Here is a 22,605-nt window from a genome sequence, read left to right as displayed (position 1 = left end):
AAAACCAAACCACTTGATTGTACATAATGTAGATTAAGGAGGCAGTTGGTGGTTCTGTTTGTGGTTTAAGTAAGTCCAAACTTCCCGTCAGGCAATAAAACCTTTTTGTAAAAGGAACTAGCAGTTGAAGAAGAGAAGCGTGTTTATAAATGGGGAGCAGTTAGACTGGACCAGACGGTATCTGAAGAAGGACAAAGGCAGATGTGGGAAGGAGGTGCTGGAGACCACCAGGGGGAGATTAAGGTCTGTGCTCTTTAGGAAGCTATGTATTCATTCAGGGAGCTATGTATTCATTCAGGGAGTCAGCAAAGTCTGTGCCAACCAGTTTTACAAAGATGGGCAAAGTGCACTTCTCCCCTCAAGGAGCTTATGCTCGAGTCAGGGAAACAGCAGCAAACAAGGGGTTAAGGTAGAATTCAAGAAAGGTTGTCAGTAAGGAAAATATTCTCACTTGTGTCTACACTGAAATAGACCAAGAAAAAAATGAAGATGCTAATAGTAATTTGATCAGATGCTTATTAAAAATGTGAGACTTACCAAATCATGGACAGTTTGTGAAACTATAATGCCTTCAGCAGGTCTCCCGAAGTTTGCTAGACTGTGTGCTCTTTGAGTGCTCTCGCAGTGCCAGGAACATATTTGTTCTTCAATAAATATTTGTTCTTTGACTGAAATCCATCACTTGATGTAACCTTTTTCTATGGAGAAAAGGGTTTTTTTTTAGTTTGCATTAAAAGTGACTTAACAAATCTGATTTAATGATTGGTTGTAAAGAATATGTTAGTTCGGAAAGGTAACCATTTTTAGAAATTTCTGTAGGTTTTCTCCTTTGTGCTACTTTTCTTTTTTCCTTTAAGTAGAATTATGCTTTGTTTTGATATAATCATCTTTTTTTGTTTGTTTGTTTTTGACTTTTGCTTCTGGGTGTCATGATTGACTTTGGCCTGTGATGTTGGCCCTTAAACACCAGGCAAGGGTAGAAGGAATGCTGCTGAAAATCTGTTGCTAATGTTTTTGTCATGAGCATAAGAAAACCTGGAAATGGTAAAGAAGGCATGTGGAAGGAAGCACAAATAAATAGCAGCCCAAAGAGGAGGTCAGAGAATGTGGAGAGTATAGAAGAAAGCCCATTCAAAAAGGCAGAGGCCAAAGGTACCAGAAAAGCCTTCCAGCTTCACTTCCAGAGCAAAGAGAAGCTTTGTTTGTGGTTCACAGAGGTGACTGCATTACTCCCAGATGTCTGCTCAAAGCTCATAAGACATAGTCTGAGTGGGTTGGATAGCGTTCCTGTCTTGTCAGTGTGAATAAAGCATAATATGGACATGTTCCATTAGCATGATCAATGCATGGGGAAGAGTGTCTGTGTGTGTGAGAAAGAAACCTATTTGTACAAGTATTAAGGAAATAAAAAATGTCAGGAACCTGCAGTTTTACCTTCTTAACTGTGATTTGTGTTTGTTTGTTTGTTTTTTGTTTTTTGTTTTTTGAGACAGACTCTTGCTCTGTTGCCCAGGGCTGGAGTGCAGTAGAGCAATCGCAGCACACTGCCTCCCAGGCCTCAACCTCCCTAGTAGCTGAGACTACAGGTGCACGCCACCACACCCAGCTAGTTTTTGTATTTTTAGTAGAGATGGGGTTTTGCCATGTTGGCCAGGCTGGTCTCAAACTCCTGGTCTCAGGCGATCCACCTGCCTTGGCCTTCCAAAGTGTTGGAATTACAGGCATGCACCTCCTTGTCTGGCCTTAACTGCGATTTTTATTCAGATTGTGGTGTCTGACTGTCAGTGATCTAGAACTGAAAGGAGATAGTCCTGTGTTGACACACGTGCCACATGGTGCACACGCAAAGATGATATGCCACACAGGGAAGAGCTCTTGAGAAATTTGTTACAAGCTGCAGATTTTAGTTAAGATGAAATTCATATAACATAAATTAACCATACACTTCAAAGTGCACAGATTTTTGTTGGCATTTAGTACATTCACAGTATTGTAGCAAGTTCCACAACATAATTGTGTCTGGCTTCATTCACTTAGCATGATGTTTTCAAGATTCATCCCATGTTGTAGCATGTATCAGTACTTCATCTCTTTTATGGTAGAACACTAATCTATTGTATGGATGTGACACAGTTTATAACCTGTCTATGGACATTTGAGTTGTTTCCACCTTTTGGCTCTTATGAATAGTGTTGCTATAAACAGTCACGTGGAGGTTTTTTTGTGGCCATATCTTTTTGTTTCTCTTGGGTATGTATAGATCTAGGAGTGGAATTGCTGGGTCATGTGGTAATTCTATGTTTAACATTTTGAGGAACCATCAGACTGTTTTCCACAGCAGCTACACCATTTTACATCCCCACCAGCAATGTGCATGGGTTCCAGTTTCTCCACATCCTCATCAACATTTGTTGTTGTCTGTCTTTTTATTCTAGATGACCTAAATGTGCAGGTTTATCTCATTGTGGTTTTGATTTGCATTTTGCTAATTAGTATCGATACTGATCATCTTTCAGTATGCTTGTCAGCTGTTGATGTATTTTTGGAGAAATGTGTATTCAATTCCTTTGCCCATTTTCAAATTAGGTTGTTTGCTTTTTTTGAGTTGTAAGAGTTCTTTATTCTGGATAATATACCTTGATCACATATATATTTTATCCTATAACTTGTCTTTTCACTTTCTAGATAATATCCTTTGATGTGCAAAAGTTTTTTATTTTTATGAGTTCCAATTCATCTATTTTCGTTGTTGTTGTTGCTCATGCTTTTAATGTCACATCTAATAATCTGTTGCCAATCCTAGGTCATGATAATTTTTTTCTGTATTTTCTTCTAGGAGTTTTATAATTTTATCTCTTAAATTTAGGTTCTTAATCTGTTTGGAATTAGTTTTTGTATGTGGTGTGATGTAGGGGGGGACCAACTTCATTCTTTTGCCTATAGATATCCGTTTGTCCCAGCACCATTTGTTGAAAAGACTACTCTTTCCTCCATTTGAATGCCCGGTACCCTTGTCAAAAATCAATTGGCCATAGATGTATTGATTTATTTCTGGATTCTCAATTCTATTCCATTAATGTATATGTCTTTCCTATGCTGATCCCACACTATCTCCATCACTGTAGTTTTGTAGTAAGTTTTAAAATCAGGAAGTATGAGTTCTCAGAGTCCTTTTTCAGTATTGTTTTGGCTATTTAGGATTGCTTGCAATTCCCTGTGAATTTAACAATCACCTTTTCCATTTCTGCAAAAAAGGTAATTGAAGTTTTACTAGGGAATGCATTGAGTCTGCAGGTCACTTTGGGCAGTATTGCCATTTTAGCAGTGTCTCAACTCATAAACAGGGGATGTCTTCACATTTATTTAAGTCTTTAATTTCTGCTGCAGAATTTTAAAACACTCTTGGAGAGTGTCATTTACTGATGCATTGGATATTATAGGCCCTCTCTAGGTATCAGGACCACAGATGGGGGGCAGTGATATCACCTTTCAATAGTGTTAACCCCCACCTCTAGAAGATATGAGTATTTCTTGTATGGACTCAACGAAGTCACCAGGGCACAGTCACAACAGCAGCTTTACAAAGTAAAGTGACACATAGAGACCTGGATATCTAGGTAAAGTGATTAGCAGGATTATTGAGCCGGACAGAACCTTAGAGATCATATAATCAGACTTCTGAATTGGTGAAGAAACAGAGAGAGAGAGAGTTAGCTGCAGACCAGGATAGAGTCCAAGGCAGACATGGTAGCTTCATCAGATTTGTACTTTTGTTTTTGATTTCAGAATTTTGATTCTGCAACATCAACAGCAGGAAGACATCTTACACAGAATAGTAGCCAAAGTTTAATCATTTAAACAATTTCCAAGATTCTTGTTGTAGAGAAATGACATTTTATATGGGGTCATAAAATGATTGCATGAAAGCATTCTAAGTGTGAAGGAACCTACTCTGCCACCGAGGTTCTAAGTACCTCCCTTGCTGTACCCATGCTCATGCTCTTGCTCTGATAGGAGGGGAGAAATTGGCTCATGAACTTAAAACTGCTGGTGTTTCTCCTCACTTGGCACCTCCCCCTTGGCTGTAATGACTACTCAGGAGTAGAGCCTCTAACTTCAGGCAACACAGCTGGGAAGGGGGAAATGGTTCAGACTCCAACATTGCCTTATGACTCTTCATATTTCTGTTTGATTGTGGTTATAACAACTTGAGAAATTCTTTGGCTACAGTTGAGGGAGCGCTAAACCAAAACGATGGCAGATTGTTGTTTTTGGCAGCACCTCCCTGCAGGGTGCAGATGGTTAGAAGCTTTTGTTTCAATATTAGGCTAGGCAGTAGGGGGAGATAGAGAGCTCCTTTTTTGTGAACTTTGGAGTAAATTCGTCTACCCTGTGATGATCAAAGCCAGTAACTCAGTGTCCTATTACGGTAAGGACAGATGGGAGCAGGTGATGTAATCGTCATTTTAGGTAAGAGCCCTTGGGTTTATATGAGCAGTTCAGGGTCACAGAGGAAGCCAGTGAGGACCAGGATCTTCTGACTCCTAACTACAGTGATCATCCACTGTGTTCCCCTGGGATCTGAGAGGCCCTGCCTAGTGCTGGCCCCCTCCTCTCAGTCCTCTAAACTCACTGCCCTTCCATAGTATTCAACTCTGTCCTCTCTAGGCTAGCAGCTCTGTCAGCACCCAGGTTGTTAGAATAGTTGTTGAAACAGGTCAGTCTGCTGCCAAGTGATTATGGGGCCTTGCACTCAGTCCCTTCCCACGAAGCGGGCCGTAGTGTGCTCACTGCTCTCCCTTGCCTTTTCATCCCCTACTTTGATATGGGAGCCTTTTTTTTTTAGTTGATGCGTGGGCTTCTGTGAGCGATTTGGAGTTCCTTGGATTTCTTTTATTCATTTTAGTCTGCTGACCCTATTGCTCAGGCCCAATTTATAGCTGGAGCTTTTATCTCGGGTGTGTGTGTGTTTCTTTATTACAGTGTGAAACCTATGATTTTTTCACCCCAGGAAAGTAATGCTGCATTATAATGTACTTCATATACTTAGTGACCTAAGAACATGATTTGCTAACATTTGAGACTTTGAGACTTTACATTGAAAAAGTGACACGGTTTTAAAGCTTTCCCAGCAAGAATTCATGCTTTTAGCCATAGTACCATTTTCATATTTGTAGCCCAACTTTTGTAGGCAGTGTAACCCCTGCTTGATGGAACTGAGTTTCAGCTGGTGTATGTGGCACTCATTTTTTGTATTTATGAAATGCATATACATATGAAGTTAAAACAGCACCTGGGCCTCTTATTACTCCTGCCTGCCAGAACGTTCACTCGCATTCAACTAGTACTCAGGGTTTGTTTTTTTTTTTTAATAAAAATAATACATCAGAGGAAACTTAGCAAATAAGTATAAAGAATAAAATTAGTCTCATTACCCAGAGATAACTGTTTTTAATTTTTGCATATTTCCTTTTCCTCTTAGTTTAAAATTAAACTGAATGATAACGTGCAGATAGTTTTCTGTCATGCTTTTTTCTTAACATGATTATTTTCCCTTGTAAATAAAAACTTTATAAACATTGTAAATGATTGCTTGAATACCTGTGGTTGGATAGTTAATGATTATTTGTATTAGCACTTGTATGTTTCTGTCTCTGTCTCTTAGCTTTAGGCTAACTTTCAGTATTTGGATTATTTTCTTCCTGTAGATTTCTAGAAGTGGTTCTATGTATATGTGCAGATGTCTGCTTGTCTTTTAAGTACACTGAAGGTCATATACATTTCACGGTCTCTGCCACCAGAATGCGTTCCTGCTGTAGGAGTTCCTGTCTTTTCCAAAGCAACTTAACCAATCTAGGACTTCGTTGAGCTTATTTTGTATAAACCTCTATACAAGTTAAGGATTAGTCTTTTGTTTTATGAAGGAGTAAACATGGAATAGTTTAATTAGACTAATGGAGCTCTCTTCTGGCTTTTAAATGATCTTGTTTACATTTGAGACAGCTGTGTGAAAATAGCACAGACTTCTATAACATTGACTTAAGTGAGCATAATTTTGAGAGCAAGGTTCAGATTGCAGAAATTTGAGCTGCCTATTTGACCTAGTGGACGCATGTTATTTTGAGCAAGATTCTATTTTAGTCTTTATAAGTGTTCCTACTACCGTTAAGGTGGGCTTTCTACTGCCACTTAAAATTGGGATTTTGAAGAAAGTTAAAATTGGATTGTGGCATCCTTTACAATCTTGGAAGTGAATCTCTGACTTTTTCTGTCTCTAAAATGTTAGACTTGAAATAGATCAGAAAGAGTCATTTTCTGAGATCAGGCAAAGTATTCTGGTTATAATCAGGAGTCAAGTGAAACCTTTGCAGATGAAAGCCATGAGCCCCAAAGATATGACATGCTTTATGTGAAGAGGGTGGTACTAGCCAGCTGTCATGATGGCTGTGCAAGCCTCCTTATTTGTTTTTTTCCTTATTCAGGTCCTTTATCTTTAAACATCTGTAGGAAGAAGTATGGTCAGCTCTCTTTGCTTAATTCAACCAGTAGCTACTTTGAGAATTTCAAGCACAATAACTTAGCAAACTTCAACCCAACAAAAATTAACCAGCAGCCTTTCTGAGAATTCTTGGGGTTGGAACAGTAATTATGAATGGACACATCCCACTTTTACTCATGATATTCTTTTCCCAGTCCTTTCCTTTTGCTCACAGTATGTCTGTTCTGCGGGGCATAGACTCAGTAGGAATTGTTCCCTTTAAGATACCATTACCCCAATTATGGTATAGTGATGATGATCTGCTTTGCATATTCCAGGTTCTTTCTGGCTTTTTCTATTGAAGCCAGTTGTACTCCCAGCCTTTTTTCTTTGATGTGGCTTTTCATTGATAAAGTAACAATTTACCTTCCTGGGACAGCAGATTCCAACACCTTAACTAATCTGAAGTTGTTAGCTTCTGCCTTCCCTTGTCACATGGGACCTTTAGGGCCAATTTATTTTCCTGTCCGCGTGAGAAGTCTCCAGTAAACGAGCCGAAGGTCCTCAGCATGTAGCATGCTTTGTCTCTCCAGTGTTTAAAAGAAATCATCACATTCACATGAGCATACCCTCTGCACCACCCTCCCTTTATAACTGCCACCATATCCACTTCCCTTGCTGCCTCTGCTTCTCAGCCTGTTGAAGCTTGGCGTGCATGTCTACATGCCACCCAAGTGGCTGTCTTCAGAATTTCCCTCTTCCCCCCCACCCCCGCCCCCAGTGGTCTAATCTCAAAACTCAAAAGGTACTTCCTAGTCTCTGCCTCTTGGCTCCCTTTCTCTTTTTGGCCCTCTCTGCAGTATTTAATACTACTGTATTACAATGTGTTTGCCTTTTCTGGTTTCTGTGTACCACCCTCTGCTGGTTCTTCTGCTTTTTCATCTTTCAATAAGCTTTTCTCCATGCCTGTATTGTAAATGTTGCCATTCCTTTAGCCTTTTCTCATTCTGGACCTTTTTTTTTCTTTTTTTTGAGATGGAGTCTTGCTCTGTCGCCCAGGCTGGAGTGTAGTGGTGCAATCTCGGCTCACTGCAGCCTCCACCTCCTGAGTTCAACCAGTTCTCCTGCCTCAGCCTCCTGAGTAGCTGGGATTATGGGTGCACGCTACCACGCCCGGCTAATTTTTGTATTTTTAGTAGAGACGGGGTTTCACCATGTTGACCAGGCTAGTCTTGAACTCCTGAGTGAGGAAATACTATTTGATATGAGATACAAATGGTGAATGGGAATTAACTAGGTAAAGATAACTGATGGAAAGTAAACAAGGGGAAGTGTGTCCTGGGCAGAGAGTGGCAACAGCATATGTAAAGCCTGAGATCAAAGGCCGAGTGCAGACAAAATGCCATGGGACACAACAAGAGATGTGGCTGAGGAGGTCAGCAGGGGTCAAGTCATGGGGACCAGGAAGGGGCCAGGCCACCAGCTGGGCCCACAGTCTTTTTTTTGTTTTTTTGAGACAGCCTGCACTCTGTCGCCCAGGCTGAAGTGCAGTGGCACGATCAAGGCTCATTGCAGCCTTGGCCTCCTGGGCTCAAGTGATCCTCCTGCCTCAGCCTCCCCAGTAGCTGGGCATGAACCACCATGCCCAGCTAATTTTTAAATTTTTGATAGAGACGGGGTTTTGCCATGTCGCTCAGGATGGTCTCAAACTCCCGAACTCAAGCAATCTGCCTGCCTCAGCCTCCCAAAGTGCTGAGATTGCAGGCATGAGCCACTGCACCTGGCCACTGGGCCCATATTCCAAGAACTAGGAATAATGAGAAGCTATTTAAATGTTTAAACAGGGGAATGACATGCTCAGAGCTGCATTTTGAACACATCACAGGGCTGCCTTGTGAAGAATGGATTCTAGGGCGTAAGAGCAGATGTAGATGATCAGTAATGAGGCTACTGCAAGAATCCAGGGGAGAGGTGATGGCAGAGTGGACTAAGGTGATGGAAGTGGAGACAAAGACACAGAGAAGGGAGGCAGATTCACGAAAAATTGAGAGGGAGCAAAAACCACGCTGGCGTGGCGCCTGCTCAGCTATGGAAGATGGTGGTGGGAGGTCAACCTGGCAGAGGCATAGGAGAGGAACTGAAGGAGAGGCTGCGACAGGGAGGCCAAAGCAACAGATCTGAGCACTGAAAAAAATCAGGATAAACCCTAGATGAGGCCTAGTGTCTGATTTTGATGGATGGCGCTGCCACTCTCCAAGCCAAGGAAAGAGAAGGAAAGGAGAGGTGACCAAGTTTTAAAATTCTGTGATTTTTTTTTTCCCCAGTATTCCAGGTAGACTTTTAAGGAAAAAGAGGTGCCCTTGGTCAAAGACCCTTTCCTTTTCTCAAGGCAGCTTCTAGTAAATATGCTAAATTTTAAGGATATAGTCAACTGGTTTCTGGGAGAAAGGATCTTGCATCCCATTAATTCTTTTTCTTCAACTCTGCATGTCTTTTCCTGACGTATTATAAATCAGGAAGATTAAGTATTGCTCATAAAATAATAGAATATGGGAGGGGTGAGAATTTCAAGCACAGTAACTTTGCAAACTTCAACCCAACAAAAATTTACCAGCAGCCTTTCTGAGAATTCTTGGGGTTGGGACAGTAATTATGAATGGACACATCCCACTTTTACTCAAGATATTCTTTTCCCAGTCCTTCCCTTTTGCTCACAGTATGTCTGTTCTGCGGGGCATAGACTCAGTAGGAATTGTTCCCTTTAAGATACCATTACCCCAATTATGGTATAGTGATGATGATCTGCTTTCTCCATCAGATCTGTTGATTTAAATGGAACAGTTTAGCAAGTGCCTGTTCTCACCCAAGCTTCCCCCATGCCATAGGCATTGTTTCATTCCCATCTCATATATAGGAGCCCAGTGAGTTTGTCACATGTTATATCCTAGGCACATGGAAGTGTAGGATATGAACTTGGATTTTCTTTTTTTTTTTTTCTTTCCAACTTTTATTTATTTTTTTTATTCAAGGGGTACATGTTCAGGTTTGTTACATGGGTAAATTGTGTGTCACAGGTATTTGGTGTACAGATAATTTTGTCATCCAGGTAATTGGCGTTGTACCTGATAGGTAGTTTTTCAGTCCTCGCCCTCCTCCCATCCTCCACCGTCAAGTAGTCCCGGGTGTCTTATTTTTCCCTTCTTTGTGTTCATGTGTACTCAGTGTTTAGCTCCCAACTTGTAAGTGAGAACATGCAATATTTGGTTTGCTTCATCCATGTTGCTGCAGAGGACATGATCTCATTCTTTTTTATGGCTGCATAGTATTCCATGGTATATATGTACCACATTTTCTTTATCCAGTCTACTGTGGATGGGCATCTAGGTTGATTCCATGTCTTGCTATTGTGAATAGTGCTGTGTTGGAACATAGGCATGCGTGTGTCTTTATGGTAGAATAATTTATATTCCCTTGGTTATATACCCAGTACTGGGATTGCTGGGTTGAATGGTTGTTCTGTTTTAAGTTCTTTGAGAAATCTCCAGACTGCTTTCCACAGTAGCTGAACTAATTTGCATTCTAACCTGTCCTTTATAAGTGTTCCTTTTTCCTCACAACCTCCCCAGCATCTGTTATTTCTTGACTTTTTAATGGCCATTCTGATTGGTATGAGATGGTATCTCATTGTGGTTTTGATTTGCATTTATCTAATTATTAGTGATATTGAGCTTTTTTAATATGCTTGTTGGCTGCATGTAGTCTTCTTTTGAAAAGTGTCAGTTCATGTCCTTTGCCTATTTTTAATGGAGTTTTTTGTTACTTGCTCATTGACTTGTTTAAGTTCCTCACAGATTGTGGATATTAGGCCTTTGATGGTGGCATAGTTTGCAAATATTTTCTCCCATTCTGTAAGTTGTCTTTTTGCTCTGTTGATAGTTTCTTTTGCTGTGCAGAAGCTCTTTAGTTTAATTAGATTCTACTTGTCAATTTTTTTTTGTTGCAATTACTTTGGGAGTCTTTGCCAGGGCCAATGTCCAGCATGGTATTTCCTAGGTTTTCTCCTAGGGTCTTTGTAGTTGGAGGTTTTACGTTAAGTCTGTAATCCACTTTGAGTTGGTTTTTATATATGGTAAAAGAAATGGGTCCAGTTTTAATCTTCTGCATATTCTGCATATGGATAGCCAGCTATCCCAGTACCATTTATTGGATAGGAAATACTTTCCCCATTGCTTGTTATCATCAGCTTTGTCAAAGATCAGATGCTTGTAGGTGTACAGCTTTATTTCTTTTTTTTTTTTTTTTTTTTTTGAGACTTTGGTCTCGCTTTGTCCACCGGGCTAGAGTGCAGTGGAGTGATCTCGGCTTGCTGCAACCTCCGCCTCCCAGGTTTGAGCAGTTCTCCTGCCTCAGCCTCCTGGGTAGCTGGGATTACAGGCACACGTCACCACGCCCGGCTTATTTTGTATTTTTAGTAGAGATGGGGTTTCTCCCATGTTGACCAGGCTGGTCTCGAACTCCTGACCTCAGGTGCTCTGCCTGCCTCAGCCTCCCAAAGTGCTGGGATTACAGGCATGAGCCACTGCACCTGGCTGGTGTACAGCTTTATTTCTGAGTTCTCTACCTTGTTCCATTGGTCTTTGAATCTGTTTTTGTACCATTTCCATGCTGTTTTAGTTACTGTAACCTTACAGTATAATTTGAAGTTGGGTAATATGATGTCCTGGGCTTTGTTCTTTTTGCTTAGGATTGCTTTGGCTATTTGGGCTTTTTATTGGGTCAAGGTCAGTTTTGGAATATTGTTTTATCTTTGTTTTGTTTTTACTTTTGTTAGTAGATGCTGTGCATGCAAGAATTTTTTTTTTCCTGATTCTGCGAAGAATGTCATTGGTAGTTTGATAGGAATAGCCTTGAATCTGTACTTTGCTTTGGGTAGTATGGCCGTTTTAACAATATTGATTTTTCCTATCCATGAGCATAGAATGTTTCTCCATTTGTTTATGTTGTCTCTGACTTCTTTGAGCAGTGTTTTGTAATTTCTTGTTGTAGAGATTTTTCACCTCCCTGATTAGTTGTATTTTATTCTTTTTGTGGCTGTTGTGAATGAAATTGTGTTCTTGATTGGGCTGTCAGCTTGGACATTGTTGGTGTATAGAAATGCTACTGGTTTTTTATATTGATTTTGTATCCTGAAGCTTTGCTGACGTTATCAGAACTAGGAGCCTTTGGGCAGATATTATGGGGTTTTCTAGCTATGGAATCATAATATAGCCTGCAATGAGAGAGAGTTTGACCTCCTCTCTTCCTATTTGGATGCTTTTTATTTCTTTCTCTTGCTTGATTGCTCTGGCTAGGACTTGCAGTACTAGTTGAACGGGAGTGGCAAGAGTGGGCATCCTTGTCTTATTCTGGTTCTCAAGGGAAATGCTTCCAGCTTTTGCCTGTTGAGTATGGTGTTTGCTATGGGTTTATCATAGATGGCTCTTATTATTTTGAGGTATGATCATTCAATGCGTGGTTTGTTGAGGGCTGTTAACGTGAAGGGATGTTGAATTGTATCGAAAGCCTTTTTTGCAGCTATTGAAATTTGAAATGATGATGAGGTTTTTTAGTTCTGTTTATGTGATGGATCACATTTGTTGATTTGCATATGTGGAACCAACCTTGATTCAAGGAATAAAGCCTACTTGATCATGGTGGATTAGCTTTTTGATGTGCTACTGGATTTGGTTTGCTAGTATTTCATTTATTTTTACATCTGTGTGCATCGGGGATATTGGCCTGAAGTTTTCTTTCTTCATTGTGTCTTTGCCAGGTTTTGGTATCAGAATGATGCTGGCTTCATAGAATGAGTTAGGGAGGACTCCCTCCTTGATTTTTTGGGAATACTTTCAGTAGTACGATTGGTACCAGCTCTTCTTTAATGTCTGGTGGATTTTGGCTGTGAATCCATCTGGTTCACGGCCTTTTTTGGTTGGTAGGTTTTTAAATTACTGATTCAATTTTGGAACTCGTTATAGGTCTGTCCAGGGTTTCAATTTTTTTCCTGGTTCAATCTCGGCAGATTCTGTGTTTCTAGGAACTTATCCATGACTTCTAGGTTTTCTAGTTGTGTGTGCGTAGAGGTTGAACTTGTATTTTCTGACTTCTGCCACAGCCATCTCCCTCCAGTAGAAGAGATGTGACATACTCCCAGTGATTTGGAGGTGCTAGGAAACATAACCTTCTTGTTTGTTTGCTAATGGAAAGGAATTGAGTTTTTCGTTGTTGTTGTTGCTTATAGAGAGAGCTGTATTCCAATGTAGTACAGTAACCTACAGACTGTCTTACCCTGGGCAGACCTGCCAGCACTTAAAATTACAATAAACGTTGCTTAAAAGAATTGTATGTGATACAACCAAATACACAAGTACAAAAAAAAATTTTTGTGTGTTTGTGTTTTTCCTTTCTACCCTTTGTTTCTCAGCTGTCCTCCAGGAATGCTTGACTCCACCAGTATTTGACTTAAAATGAGAAACCTTTGTCTATCCTTTTGATGTTTGTGTGCACAAAAATCAATAACCTGGCTTTCCATTAAAATAGTCCTTAAAGAAGCTAGTTTGTGGAGTCTTTGTTACTTGTGTAAAGCATACATTTTTGATGGTTTACTTTTAAAAGAACTAAATGGTTTCTCTTATACTTTAGTATTTTAGTTTTGCTAGTTTTATGTAATGAGGGACCCCATTCCATAAATGTAAGGATTTGTGAAGGATCTAGGTCCATTTATTAATCCGTATCTTTTTGAAGCATTTTATGAGCATCTGTTAAATTGAAAATATTTAGCTTTATGATTATATTAAGGCTCGAAAATTGTCCAATCCTAAAATGTATTTTCCTTTTTTAGTTTTTTTTTTTAATTTAATTAGTGTAGACACTGACTTTTCATTCTCCCCTTGGTGCTGCATGTCGCTGTGCGATCGGGGTTTTGTTGTGGCAGTAGAAGCTCCCTTATCACCTTTTGTGTAGAGGAGCCTCTGGGGAGAAAGCAGCGCCCTGAAAATGCTTTCTGGTGCAATTTCAGGTTTAAGAAGCTCGCTCCCATTTGGCTTTTCCTGTGGATGGCTGGACTGCTCCAAGAACATTCCTCCAGTTAGAGCCATTTTGTCGTTTTTCCTTTTGGGAAATACTTTGTGTGTACCTTTGTTATGGGTTTTGATGGTGGAGCTGAGAGGCCCCAAGTTTTGGGATTGGAGCCACAGTTTCTTCTCTTACTTGTATCTTCCCCAGCGTCTTACTCAGCAGCTCCCACTGTGCTGTGACACCCTAGAATATATCATTTCGAAATGTCACAGCTGCCACTAGGTCATATGGGAACGTGGAGCTGGCTGGGGGAGAGGTGCAGGTCAGTGGTGGTGTTTTGTTCCCGCATTGGATCTTTGAAGAAAATGTAAAAGTGGCACTCTTATTTTCAATCCAAATATTCATATATTGTATTTTCCAAAAGCATAATGAGTGAATGAAATTGTGGTTTAAGAGGCTGTGCTTTTCAAGTGTAGGTCCTGTGGCCTTAGTAGCAAGGGGTAAGCCTCCTGGCAGGATGAGGGGTGTGTTAAATATTGGTGGGGTGTGGGTCAGCTTCCCGTTTGGACTTGGCTCTCTCAACCTCCATACTATGAAACAGTCCTTTGACTTAAATTCAGTGTGGCAGGTCACCTTTAAAACTGGGGCCTTCGTACACTGCCTCAATAACCCTTTATGACTCTTAATTGGGGGTAGCCAGGCAGTGCGTAATTTTGATATACCATATGTCCTGTAGCACAACAGGGCAAGATGATGGAGATTTCCAGGAGTCTTCTACTGGAAATCTTGTCTTACCAAGTCAAGCCCCTGCCCATGGCGTTATTTCTTACATATTTTTTTCTTACGTAAGTACTTCTTAGCAAGAAAGAAAATAGGTTTAATAATGTTTACATTTTGATCATTGTTTCTTACATGTGTTGCCAGAGGAACACATGCTTATAGTTTTGTTTTGAAAATGAAATTCCTGTGGAAAGGGCATTACAATGCCAGCCCCTGTCATTTCTAGCCCTCTTATCCCCAAGCTCATCTGCAGTGTGTCAGGTCTGGCTTCTCTAACCAAAAAAGGCAAAGAATGTGTAAGCCCTGCTCCCTTCAGCAGATTGTCTGGGTGCTCCGTGATGGGTGGAGTTCATGGTGTCAGCTGGATCCACAGGAAGCAGGGAAATGTTATAGACACGTTTTCTCCTGCAAGTTTAGAGAGTCTGCACAGCAAGATTCCAAAGCTTTGCCAGGAGCATAAATCCTAGGCTTTATCTCAGAACTACACATTGGGCCTTACCCTCTACATTGTAAACATTTCTCGACAGTCAAATAAACCCAGGCAGTTTCTCGAAGGTGCCTGCCACCTTCTCCACCTCCCCTTCTTGAGGATCCAGACACAGGTTTGCTGCAGCAAGTCAGATATGATTCTTCCCTATTCAGGGCCCCCCACCACCCCACGGCTCTTCTGGGCTGGAGCAAGGTTGCCACAGTAGATACTTGCCGCTGAATGGAAGTCCCACCTCAGTCCCCCACCTCTCAGTATAAATAATGCATGCACTGGAGAGGAATAGCAACGAGACTGCCTGGGCTTGTCTTGTCTTCTCTTGCATAAGATTGGTCATGGAGGAAAGGCACCCTCTGAAGGTGAGAGTACTGGAGAGAGCCTTGTGCGCTGTGGTTGAGAAGAGTGCGCTGGTCGGGAGAGGAGACTGATGGGCAGGAACGCTACAGTAGGGTCATCCTGCAGCTGTAAATGGCACAGGACTGGAGCTCTTGAATTCCAGTTCTAGGCAAGGAGCGTGGGTGTTGGATGAAAGGCTTAGTCCTGTGTTACATACGAGAATAAAGTATCTGAAACAAGAAGCATGTGACCACCTGGGCACATCATTTTTCTCCCTGAGTGGTACTTGGTGGACTAAAGAGATCATGGGTGCAGCACACTTAGACGAGGTAGAAGAATCTGAGTGGGTTTCGTCACGTTGGAGTTGGTTTTTGTGGGATGTGGAAAAGAGGCCCGGATTTCTTCTGAGAGCAGGAGTAGCTCAGGAGCCCTCTGGCAGCAGAGCTCGTGAACTGCACTTGTGTGAGAAGGCAAGCTGGTAAATTGAGACACGAGATTCTTGGATTTTCCTGAGACCTTTCTCCTTCATCTCTCGAGACCCGAAGAGAATAACCTGAAAAGGCAGCTAGTGAGGATCTGCAAGACCCAACTGAGAGAGCTTAAGAACCGGAGAATTCAGAGGCAGGTGAAGGCTGGAGTTGTGTTTGGGGAAGTTTTGTTTGGAATCACTCCTTTGGCTCACTGCAGTCTCCGCCTCCTGGACTCAAGCAATCTTCCCACCTCAGCCTCCGGAGTAGCTGGAACTTATAAGCGTGTGCCACCACGCTTGGCTAATTTAGCATTTTTTGTAGAGATGGGATTTTGCCATGTTACCCAGACAGGTCTTGGACTCCTGGGCACAAGTGATCCACCTGCCTCAGCCTCCCAAAGTATTGGGATTACAGGCGTGAACCACCTTGTCTAGCCCGGAGTCACTGTTAATTTCTTTTGTTGGTCCATGGCAAGGTTTGCAGATGACTTTGTTTGGAAAGCCTGAATCTGTTTGTAAAAACAGGGGTGGGGAGTGGGAAATCACAGTGTTACTACTTGAGTCTATTTAGTGGACTATAAAAATTACTATAGCCTTAGTGTAACCTAATGAGAGCTTGCCATGAATTCCAGCCTGCTTGCCTCTCTTCAGGAAATTAATCTGGGTCATTTGACTGTCCCAGTTAAAGAGGTACATGTTTTAACAGTTTAAAAGGCAGTTGCTACCTGTATTTGGTTATTCCGAGTATATACCCAGTTGTCCTTGCCGATACATTTAAACCTCTTAGCCTACAGATCTTTTCTTTGTACCAGCCTCAGTGTTTTGTGTTTTTTATTTTTTTGTGGAGACAGGGTCTCACTGTATTTCCCCGGCTGGTCTCGAACTCCTGGCCTCAAGCAGTCCTTCTGCCTCAGCCTCTAAAAGCACTGGGATTAAAGGCATGAGCCACCGTGCCCAGGCCAGCCTTGATGTTTATTAATCCTTTTCAGTGACAGTCTCACTGTCACTCTTGCTTTTCTCTAGTGATTCCTTCCTCCTACGCCTGCTCTTACAATAGGCGTCCCTACAAGAAGAGTCACCCAGTGGCATGTAGAGCTCTGGGCAGGATCCGTCCACTTCCAGAGTGGCCTGAAGACTGGAACACATTTCTTTTTAGTTAAATGAGTTTCTTTGGTAATGTCCGGAATATAATATCAGCCTAAGCATGATATATAGGAATCCCCTGTACCCCACCCTATACCCCCTTCCAAACAGAAAAGCGTTTTTTGGGGTTTTTTTTTTTTTTTTTGACACGGAGTCTCGCTGTTGCCCAGGCTGGAGTGCAATGGCGCAATCTCAGCTCACTGCAACCTCTGCCTCCCAGGTTCAAGCAATTTCTCCTGCCTCAGCCTCCTGAGTAGCTGGGATTAACAGGCACCCGCCACCCCACCCAGCTAACTTTTGTAGTTTTTCGTAGAGACGAAGTTTCGCCATATTGGCCAGGCTGGTCTTGAACTCCTGACCTCAGGGGATCTTGCCCGCCTCGGCCTCCCGAAGTGTTGGGATTACAGGTGTGAGCCACCGCGTCTGGCCACAACTGGGATTTTTAAGAAATTCCCTAGGAGAAAGTTAGTTGAACTTAAGGTGGTGTCTAATTAGATCAAAGTGCCTTCCATTTTAGCTTCAGTGAACTTGCCAGGTTGGTCTGATGATAACTCAAGAGTAAGGAGTCTTGGATTCTGATCCCAGCTCAGCTTCTAGAGACTCGGTGGTTTTCAAACTGTTCTTGAGAGACTCTGTTCAACTGAAGGGCTCCCTAGTTGCCAAGAGTGGTTGGCTCTGAGTCGAGGTGGCTTTGATTTGTCAGCTTTGGTCAGAGAATTCAGGTGGGGAAAGGAAGTCCCTGTTGTGTAGTTGTTTTGCCATTTTACCCTTTTTGTACCTTCAGTTCAGGAGAAGTTTATTAGATGAATCCATGTCCAGAAATAGAGAATTAGTCACCTTCATCCTATATATTAATTTCCCTTGAAGTATAAACAGCCAAAGAAGAAAAGTACTTGTGGGAGAAAGGGGGTTCAGATCCTCAAATCTGAAAATAGTTTTCAACTTCAAGAGTGTGAAAGGCGACTGTTAACCGAAGTCTTAGTCTCAGGAGTTACTTCATGTGGCATGCTTATGCCTGATGTTATGTTTTAGATATGGCTCATTCATTCGGCACATGTGCTGGATGCCTACTGTTTGCTGGACACTGCAGAGCCTGGTGGATGCTGGGGGAAGCAGATGGGTCTCGTCCTGGCCTCCAGGAGCTTACTAGTTAAATGTGGGAGTCATTGCTAATCATTTACTTAAGTCATTGTTTAATTTTAGTTGTAGTAAGTTTACAAAAGAAAGAAACGGGCTGCTAGGAGAGCTCACTCTCTACCGTTTTCTGTTCCTTTGTGGACTGCGTGAGGAGCTGTCATTGTGGATGGGAGACCGATTGCCTGCAGTAATGGGGAGAGGATATGCCTGGTTCCCTCCTCTCACTCCTTGCTTGGACTTTGGTCTTTACAACTTGAACTAAGTATTCTTCATTTGACCTTTTTCCTGCCTCATTATTCTTCCCATTCTTTAGCTTCTACTTTCTGCCTCTTCAGGTGTGCATCAGGGATCTGGTATCAAGGAATTTAGAAGTTGAAAAGAAGTGTTATGGTCCAGTTCCCTCACTTTCAGATATGGAAAAAGGGAACACATCCACGGTCACACAGCAGGCTAGAGGTAGAACCAGGACTAAATCTAGGTCTCTGCCTCTCAGCCCAGTGCTGCTTGTTATATTCCTGCAGGAAGGGCTTCCTAAGTCAGCAAGGGCCCAGCCTCAGGGACCTATTTACCCTTGCAGAGACACCAAGAGGACAAAAAATAAGCCCAAGGGGGCCAACAGCCCCAGACTTCACATGGCCTAGGGTTGTTTTCTGTGTATCTTGGCAGATGTATCAAGAGTACCTTTTTCTGGGAGCTGAGGAAAGAGAAAAAAAATGCCCCATTCCTATCATGAGGGGATTCGTATTCTAGAGGAACATAGAAGTCTCTCATGTGTGGAGAGAGCATAGAGCAGCTTGCTAGGGGCTCAGGTACACTCCCTGTGTGAGGGGGAGCTCTGGAGCAGGAGGAGATGGGGAGTCGTTTCCTGGGTGCAGAGCAAGGATTTTCCTAGAGAGGTGAAGTCCAGATAGTCCGAGGAGCAGAGGAGTGGAGGCCAGGCTTTCCTAGGGCTAGGAGAAGAGAGAGACCCCCTCCAGGCTCGCAGGGAGTCCTGAAAAAATGGTCCACACAAAGAGGGTTAGGAGGTTGTGAGAAACACCTTGGCAGGGGCTGATTTTGCAAGACCTTGAGCTCTGCTCTGAAGGACCAGATCACGGAGCTAGTGGGTGCCGTGCCTCACTTTCTCAAGGGAGTGGTTTCATGAAAGCTGGGCTTTCGGGAGAGAAGTCTGATGGCATTTTAGGAGCCCTAGGGGTCAGGAGGCCTCACCAGGGATTTACTGCAGTGACTCAGTCATGGAATGAGGAGGCCCTGGTCACAGGGAGTAGCAGTGGGGTATTTTGAGCTTCCATAGTGTTTGTTTGCAAAACAAGATAAATTTAGGTTAATCTCCAACCTTTGACATAGAAAGTATAACTTCACTGTGTTTTTTCTAGCCGTGTCTAGGTGGAGTCCGCAAAGAAACTGTGAGGCTCAGGTGTCTGTATTTTATTGTATAAGGCATTTTGAAACTTTTAAGAATGGACAAAAAGACTGCAAATACTAAGTGTCACTTCTTTTTACTTCCAAATCTCAACCCTAAGTTGAATACCATTTAATTCACTGTTGCCAATATTGTACTCTACGTTCCTTTTTTGATAGAAAGTTTTGCCTTTTGAGCATTTGAAGCCCTAGCTTTGTGATATAGCTGAACAGGGTGGGCAGGCTGGTTGGGACAAGGAAGAACATGAGGATGAGAGTAACTGCCCCAGCTCCAGCAGCACCCAGGCCCTCGGCACGCACAGACTTAACGGTATTGTCTTCTCTTTGTCTCCTTAGGAATACAAACAGAAGCTTGCGCGAGTAACCCAGGTCCGCAAGGAACTGAAATCCCATATTCAGAGCTTGCCAGACCTCTCACTGCTGCCCAACGTCACAGGGGGCTTAGCCCCCCTGCCCTCTGCTGGGGACCTCTTTTCAACTGACTAGGATGGGTGTCATGTCCCAGATTTCTGTTTGTACCAGCAGAAAGAAGAGGTCAAGTCATGGTTGGAAATAACCTTCTAGCCCCTGGTTCTATCCCTTCTTCCGCCCAGCCCCCCAGCCTCAAGAAAGAACCTCAGACTCTGATTCTCCTCTTCAGCCTCTCATCTTGAGCACAGTTCAGGACAGTGGCGACTGGAATCTGGTTTATATTCATATTTGCAAAGACTACAGACTTTTTCTCCCACTTCATATTTTCATGCGCCCCTGTTGGTTTTCCATTCTTAACTCTCTCCTTATACCTAAGAAGTTAGGAAGATCATGTGTACTTCTGGAAGCTTTCAAAAGAATCTTGTCCCTCATGACAGCATTTTGTCATGAAAGCAGCTTCTCCTTTCTGAGCTGGGCTTGTTCAGGTTCGGTGTGGGCTTCCACTAAGGCACTTGTCCTGGAGATGTTGGCTCTCCCAGCTACATCTGCCCCAAAAGGTTGGAGGCACAGCTGTCGTAGCATTGCCATAAAGAGTTTGCCAAATCTCTGATCCTCCCTTTCCATTACTTCTGCTAGTGATGCACAAAGATTAGGTGCATTTATTTTGTAAACAGGTTGGAGAATCTAGCAATAAGATTCAAAGCTAATCTGGAGCATAAAGGCACAGTTCAGAGACAGAGTAACAGGGAACACAAGCATGAATTAAAAGTAATTTATTTGCTTCAAGTTCCTAGATACAACCTTCCCACACCGCACTGCTCCACTGTCGGAGCACGTTCTGAAAAACAGGATGCCTTGATCCCTGGTGGGTGCGAAGGCAGTTGTTAGGGGTGGCAGACATTGGTGGGCTCCAAAAGATGAAGGCCCCACACACAGGTGTGCTGCATTTGGGCTCTGTGTGGGTGTTACTTGGACCCTTTCTTCTGGGAGTAGGGTACACACTAACGTTTAATCCACTGTCTGGGTGCATGTCCACAGTATGGTGACTAAACTCGAGTATCACTGCAAATAGGACGCTGAGCAGGTCCGTCTGTCAGGTCACACCACTGCACAGGTCCTTGTCCCCACACGATGGGGAGTACTTGCATCAGATGTTATTGAATAGCTCGGGCAGGGGAAGCAGGGAGTTGGGGATATTAATTGGGGGTTTTAATTCTATTATCATGTCAGCTGACATTATGACTATATAATGTAGTTAGAGACGATTTTTATCTTGCTTATAGTAAAGGTTCAGCCTGCCAATTGTAAATCATTCTAATTTGGCAGGCTTATTTTTGACATTGGAAAGGGCAGAAAGCGATTTGCCCCAGTAGTGTAATAGGAGTTATAGACCAGAGGCTGAAACCCAAACTATATGAAAAGGAATTCTGTGGAGGGGGCTTTGTAATCTCCATTAATTTGTGTTGCTATCTCCAGGATCACCAAAAATTACATGTAATTTTACATGTTAAACACATTGAAACATAATCTATGTTTATAAAGCGTAACGGGCTTCCCTTCCAGAAGCTCTCATGCTTGTCATGAAGTGAGAACAATGAAAAGTCGTAGCAGATATTCAGTTTAACTCTGTGTAGAACCTAGTAGTGTTTGAGCTGTTATTCCAATTTGAATTCAGACTGTGTGTTGTTTGCTTATTGACACTGCCGTTGTTCTGTCACTGTTAAATTAATGAGTCTATAAGGTTTTTCTTCCAGAGGCCATAGGTGACATCACTAAAATTGCAAGATCAATTGTAATCTTTGCTGCTGCTGCACTCCCCAACCTCTCCCCCGCCCCCTGTGGTGTGCTGCTTTCTAGATGAGCGTGTTTCGGAGCAGGCCCATCTTGGACACTCTATGCTTTCACCAAGGAAGTGAGATCTGACCAGCCACAATCCAGCCGAAAGAGGATCATAGATATTTGCTCTGATCAGCTAGATGAAAATGTAACAGAATGGATTTAGCCCACTGCTCTGTTTTATCCAACTGAGTCTCTGACCAGCAATTGGTGCATAATTATTACAGCAAAAGTAAGAAATGAAACTAGCAATTATGTAAATGAATGTGTTGGCCTCTTAATACCTGTTACTAGTGAACTTCCTGTGAGGAAGTTAGTTTTTTGTTTTGATGAAATGCTTTGGTTTTTTAAATCTTAATTCTGCTGTCCACATCCTCCCAAAGTGTGCTTACTTCATTTGTTTAATTTAAATGAACCTTCCTCCTTGTATGTATGAGGTGACTTGGTGGGTGGGGTGGGTGGTTTTTGTTTTTGTGTTTTTTCTTTCTTAGGGCATCTGTAGGCCTCAAAGGACCTTTCCTTTAGGTCATATTCCTCAGAAAGTCTTCAATCTTCCCTTGTTTTTGTTTGTTTGTTTTTCTTAAAGAATATTTTCAAAGCTTAAATTTGTATATTAATTTAGGACTATTTAGAAGTATAGGCTGTCATTGGCGGCAGCAGTATATTCTGAAATGTCTCATAGATATATATTTTTGAATAAAGATGGTGTTGTTGAACAACATTGTGTGATTTTTTTTTTTAACCTACCCTGTTACTGAAAACAGTGCCTTTCTTTGTCAGCAGTGGTTGATTAGTAATCACCAATAGAGAATGTGCTGTCTGCACAGAATATTGTCCCTTGGGAGTTTTTGTGTCTGTTAGTGGCACATAAATACTCAGCACTTACATAGTATTTTCTGGTTCTTTCCAGGGGCTTAATTAGCTTTAATTAGGCAATCCACACAGTACCCATGAGAGGTGCCGCCATAGTTTTACCCCTGTTGTACAGAAGTGGGAACTGGTGGAGAGAGGTTCAATGACTCTTCCCCCGTACTTCACAGCCAATCTCTG

The 22,605-nt window shown here is 42.2% G+C and overlaps 1 protein-coding gene across 2 annotated transcripts in view; it reads left to right on the top strand.

The window, feature by feature from the left end:
- The window catches only part of RPRD1B (regulation of nuclear pre-mRNA domain containing 1B), a 57,779-nt gene extending 35,505 nt beyond the window's left edge, over positions 1 to 22,274 (top strand). For both annotated transcript variants that reach the window (XM_011974983.1, XM_011974982.1), the window contains one exon: positions 19,645 to 22,274. In XM_011974983.1, the coding sequence (XP_011830373.1) occupies positions 19,645 to 19,794 (150 nt within the window). In that variant the 3' untranslated portion in view covers positions 19,795 to 22,274. The remainder of the gene's footprint in view (positions 1 to 19,644) is intronic.
- The last annotated feature ends 331 nt before the right edge of the window (positions 22,275 to 22,605 follow it).

The sequence above is a fragment of the Mandrillus leucophaeus genome, unplaced genomic scaffold, assembly GCF_000951045.1.
Source record: "Mandrillus leucophaeus isolate KB7577 unplaced genomic scaffold, Mleu.le_1.0 Scaffold150, whole genome shotgun sequence".
NCBI classification, from domain to species: domain Eukaryota; kingdom Metazoa; phylum Chordata; class Mammalia; order Primates; family Cercopithecidae; genus Mandrillus; species Mandrillus leucophaeus.
Note: the sequence above shows the minus strand (reverse complement) of the source record. Positions and strands in the feature narration are given on the sequence as shown.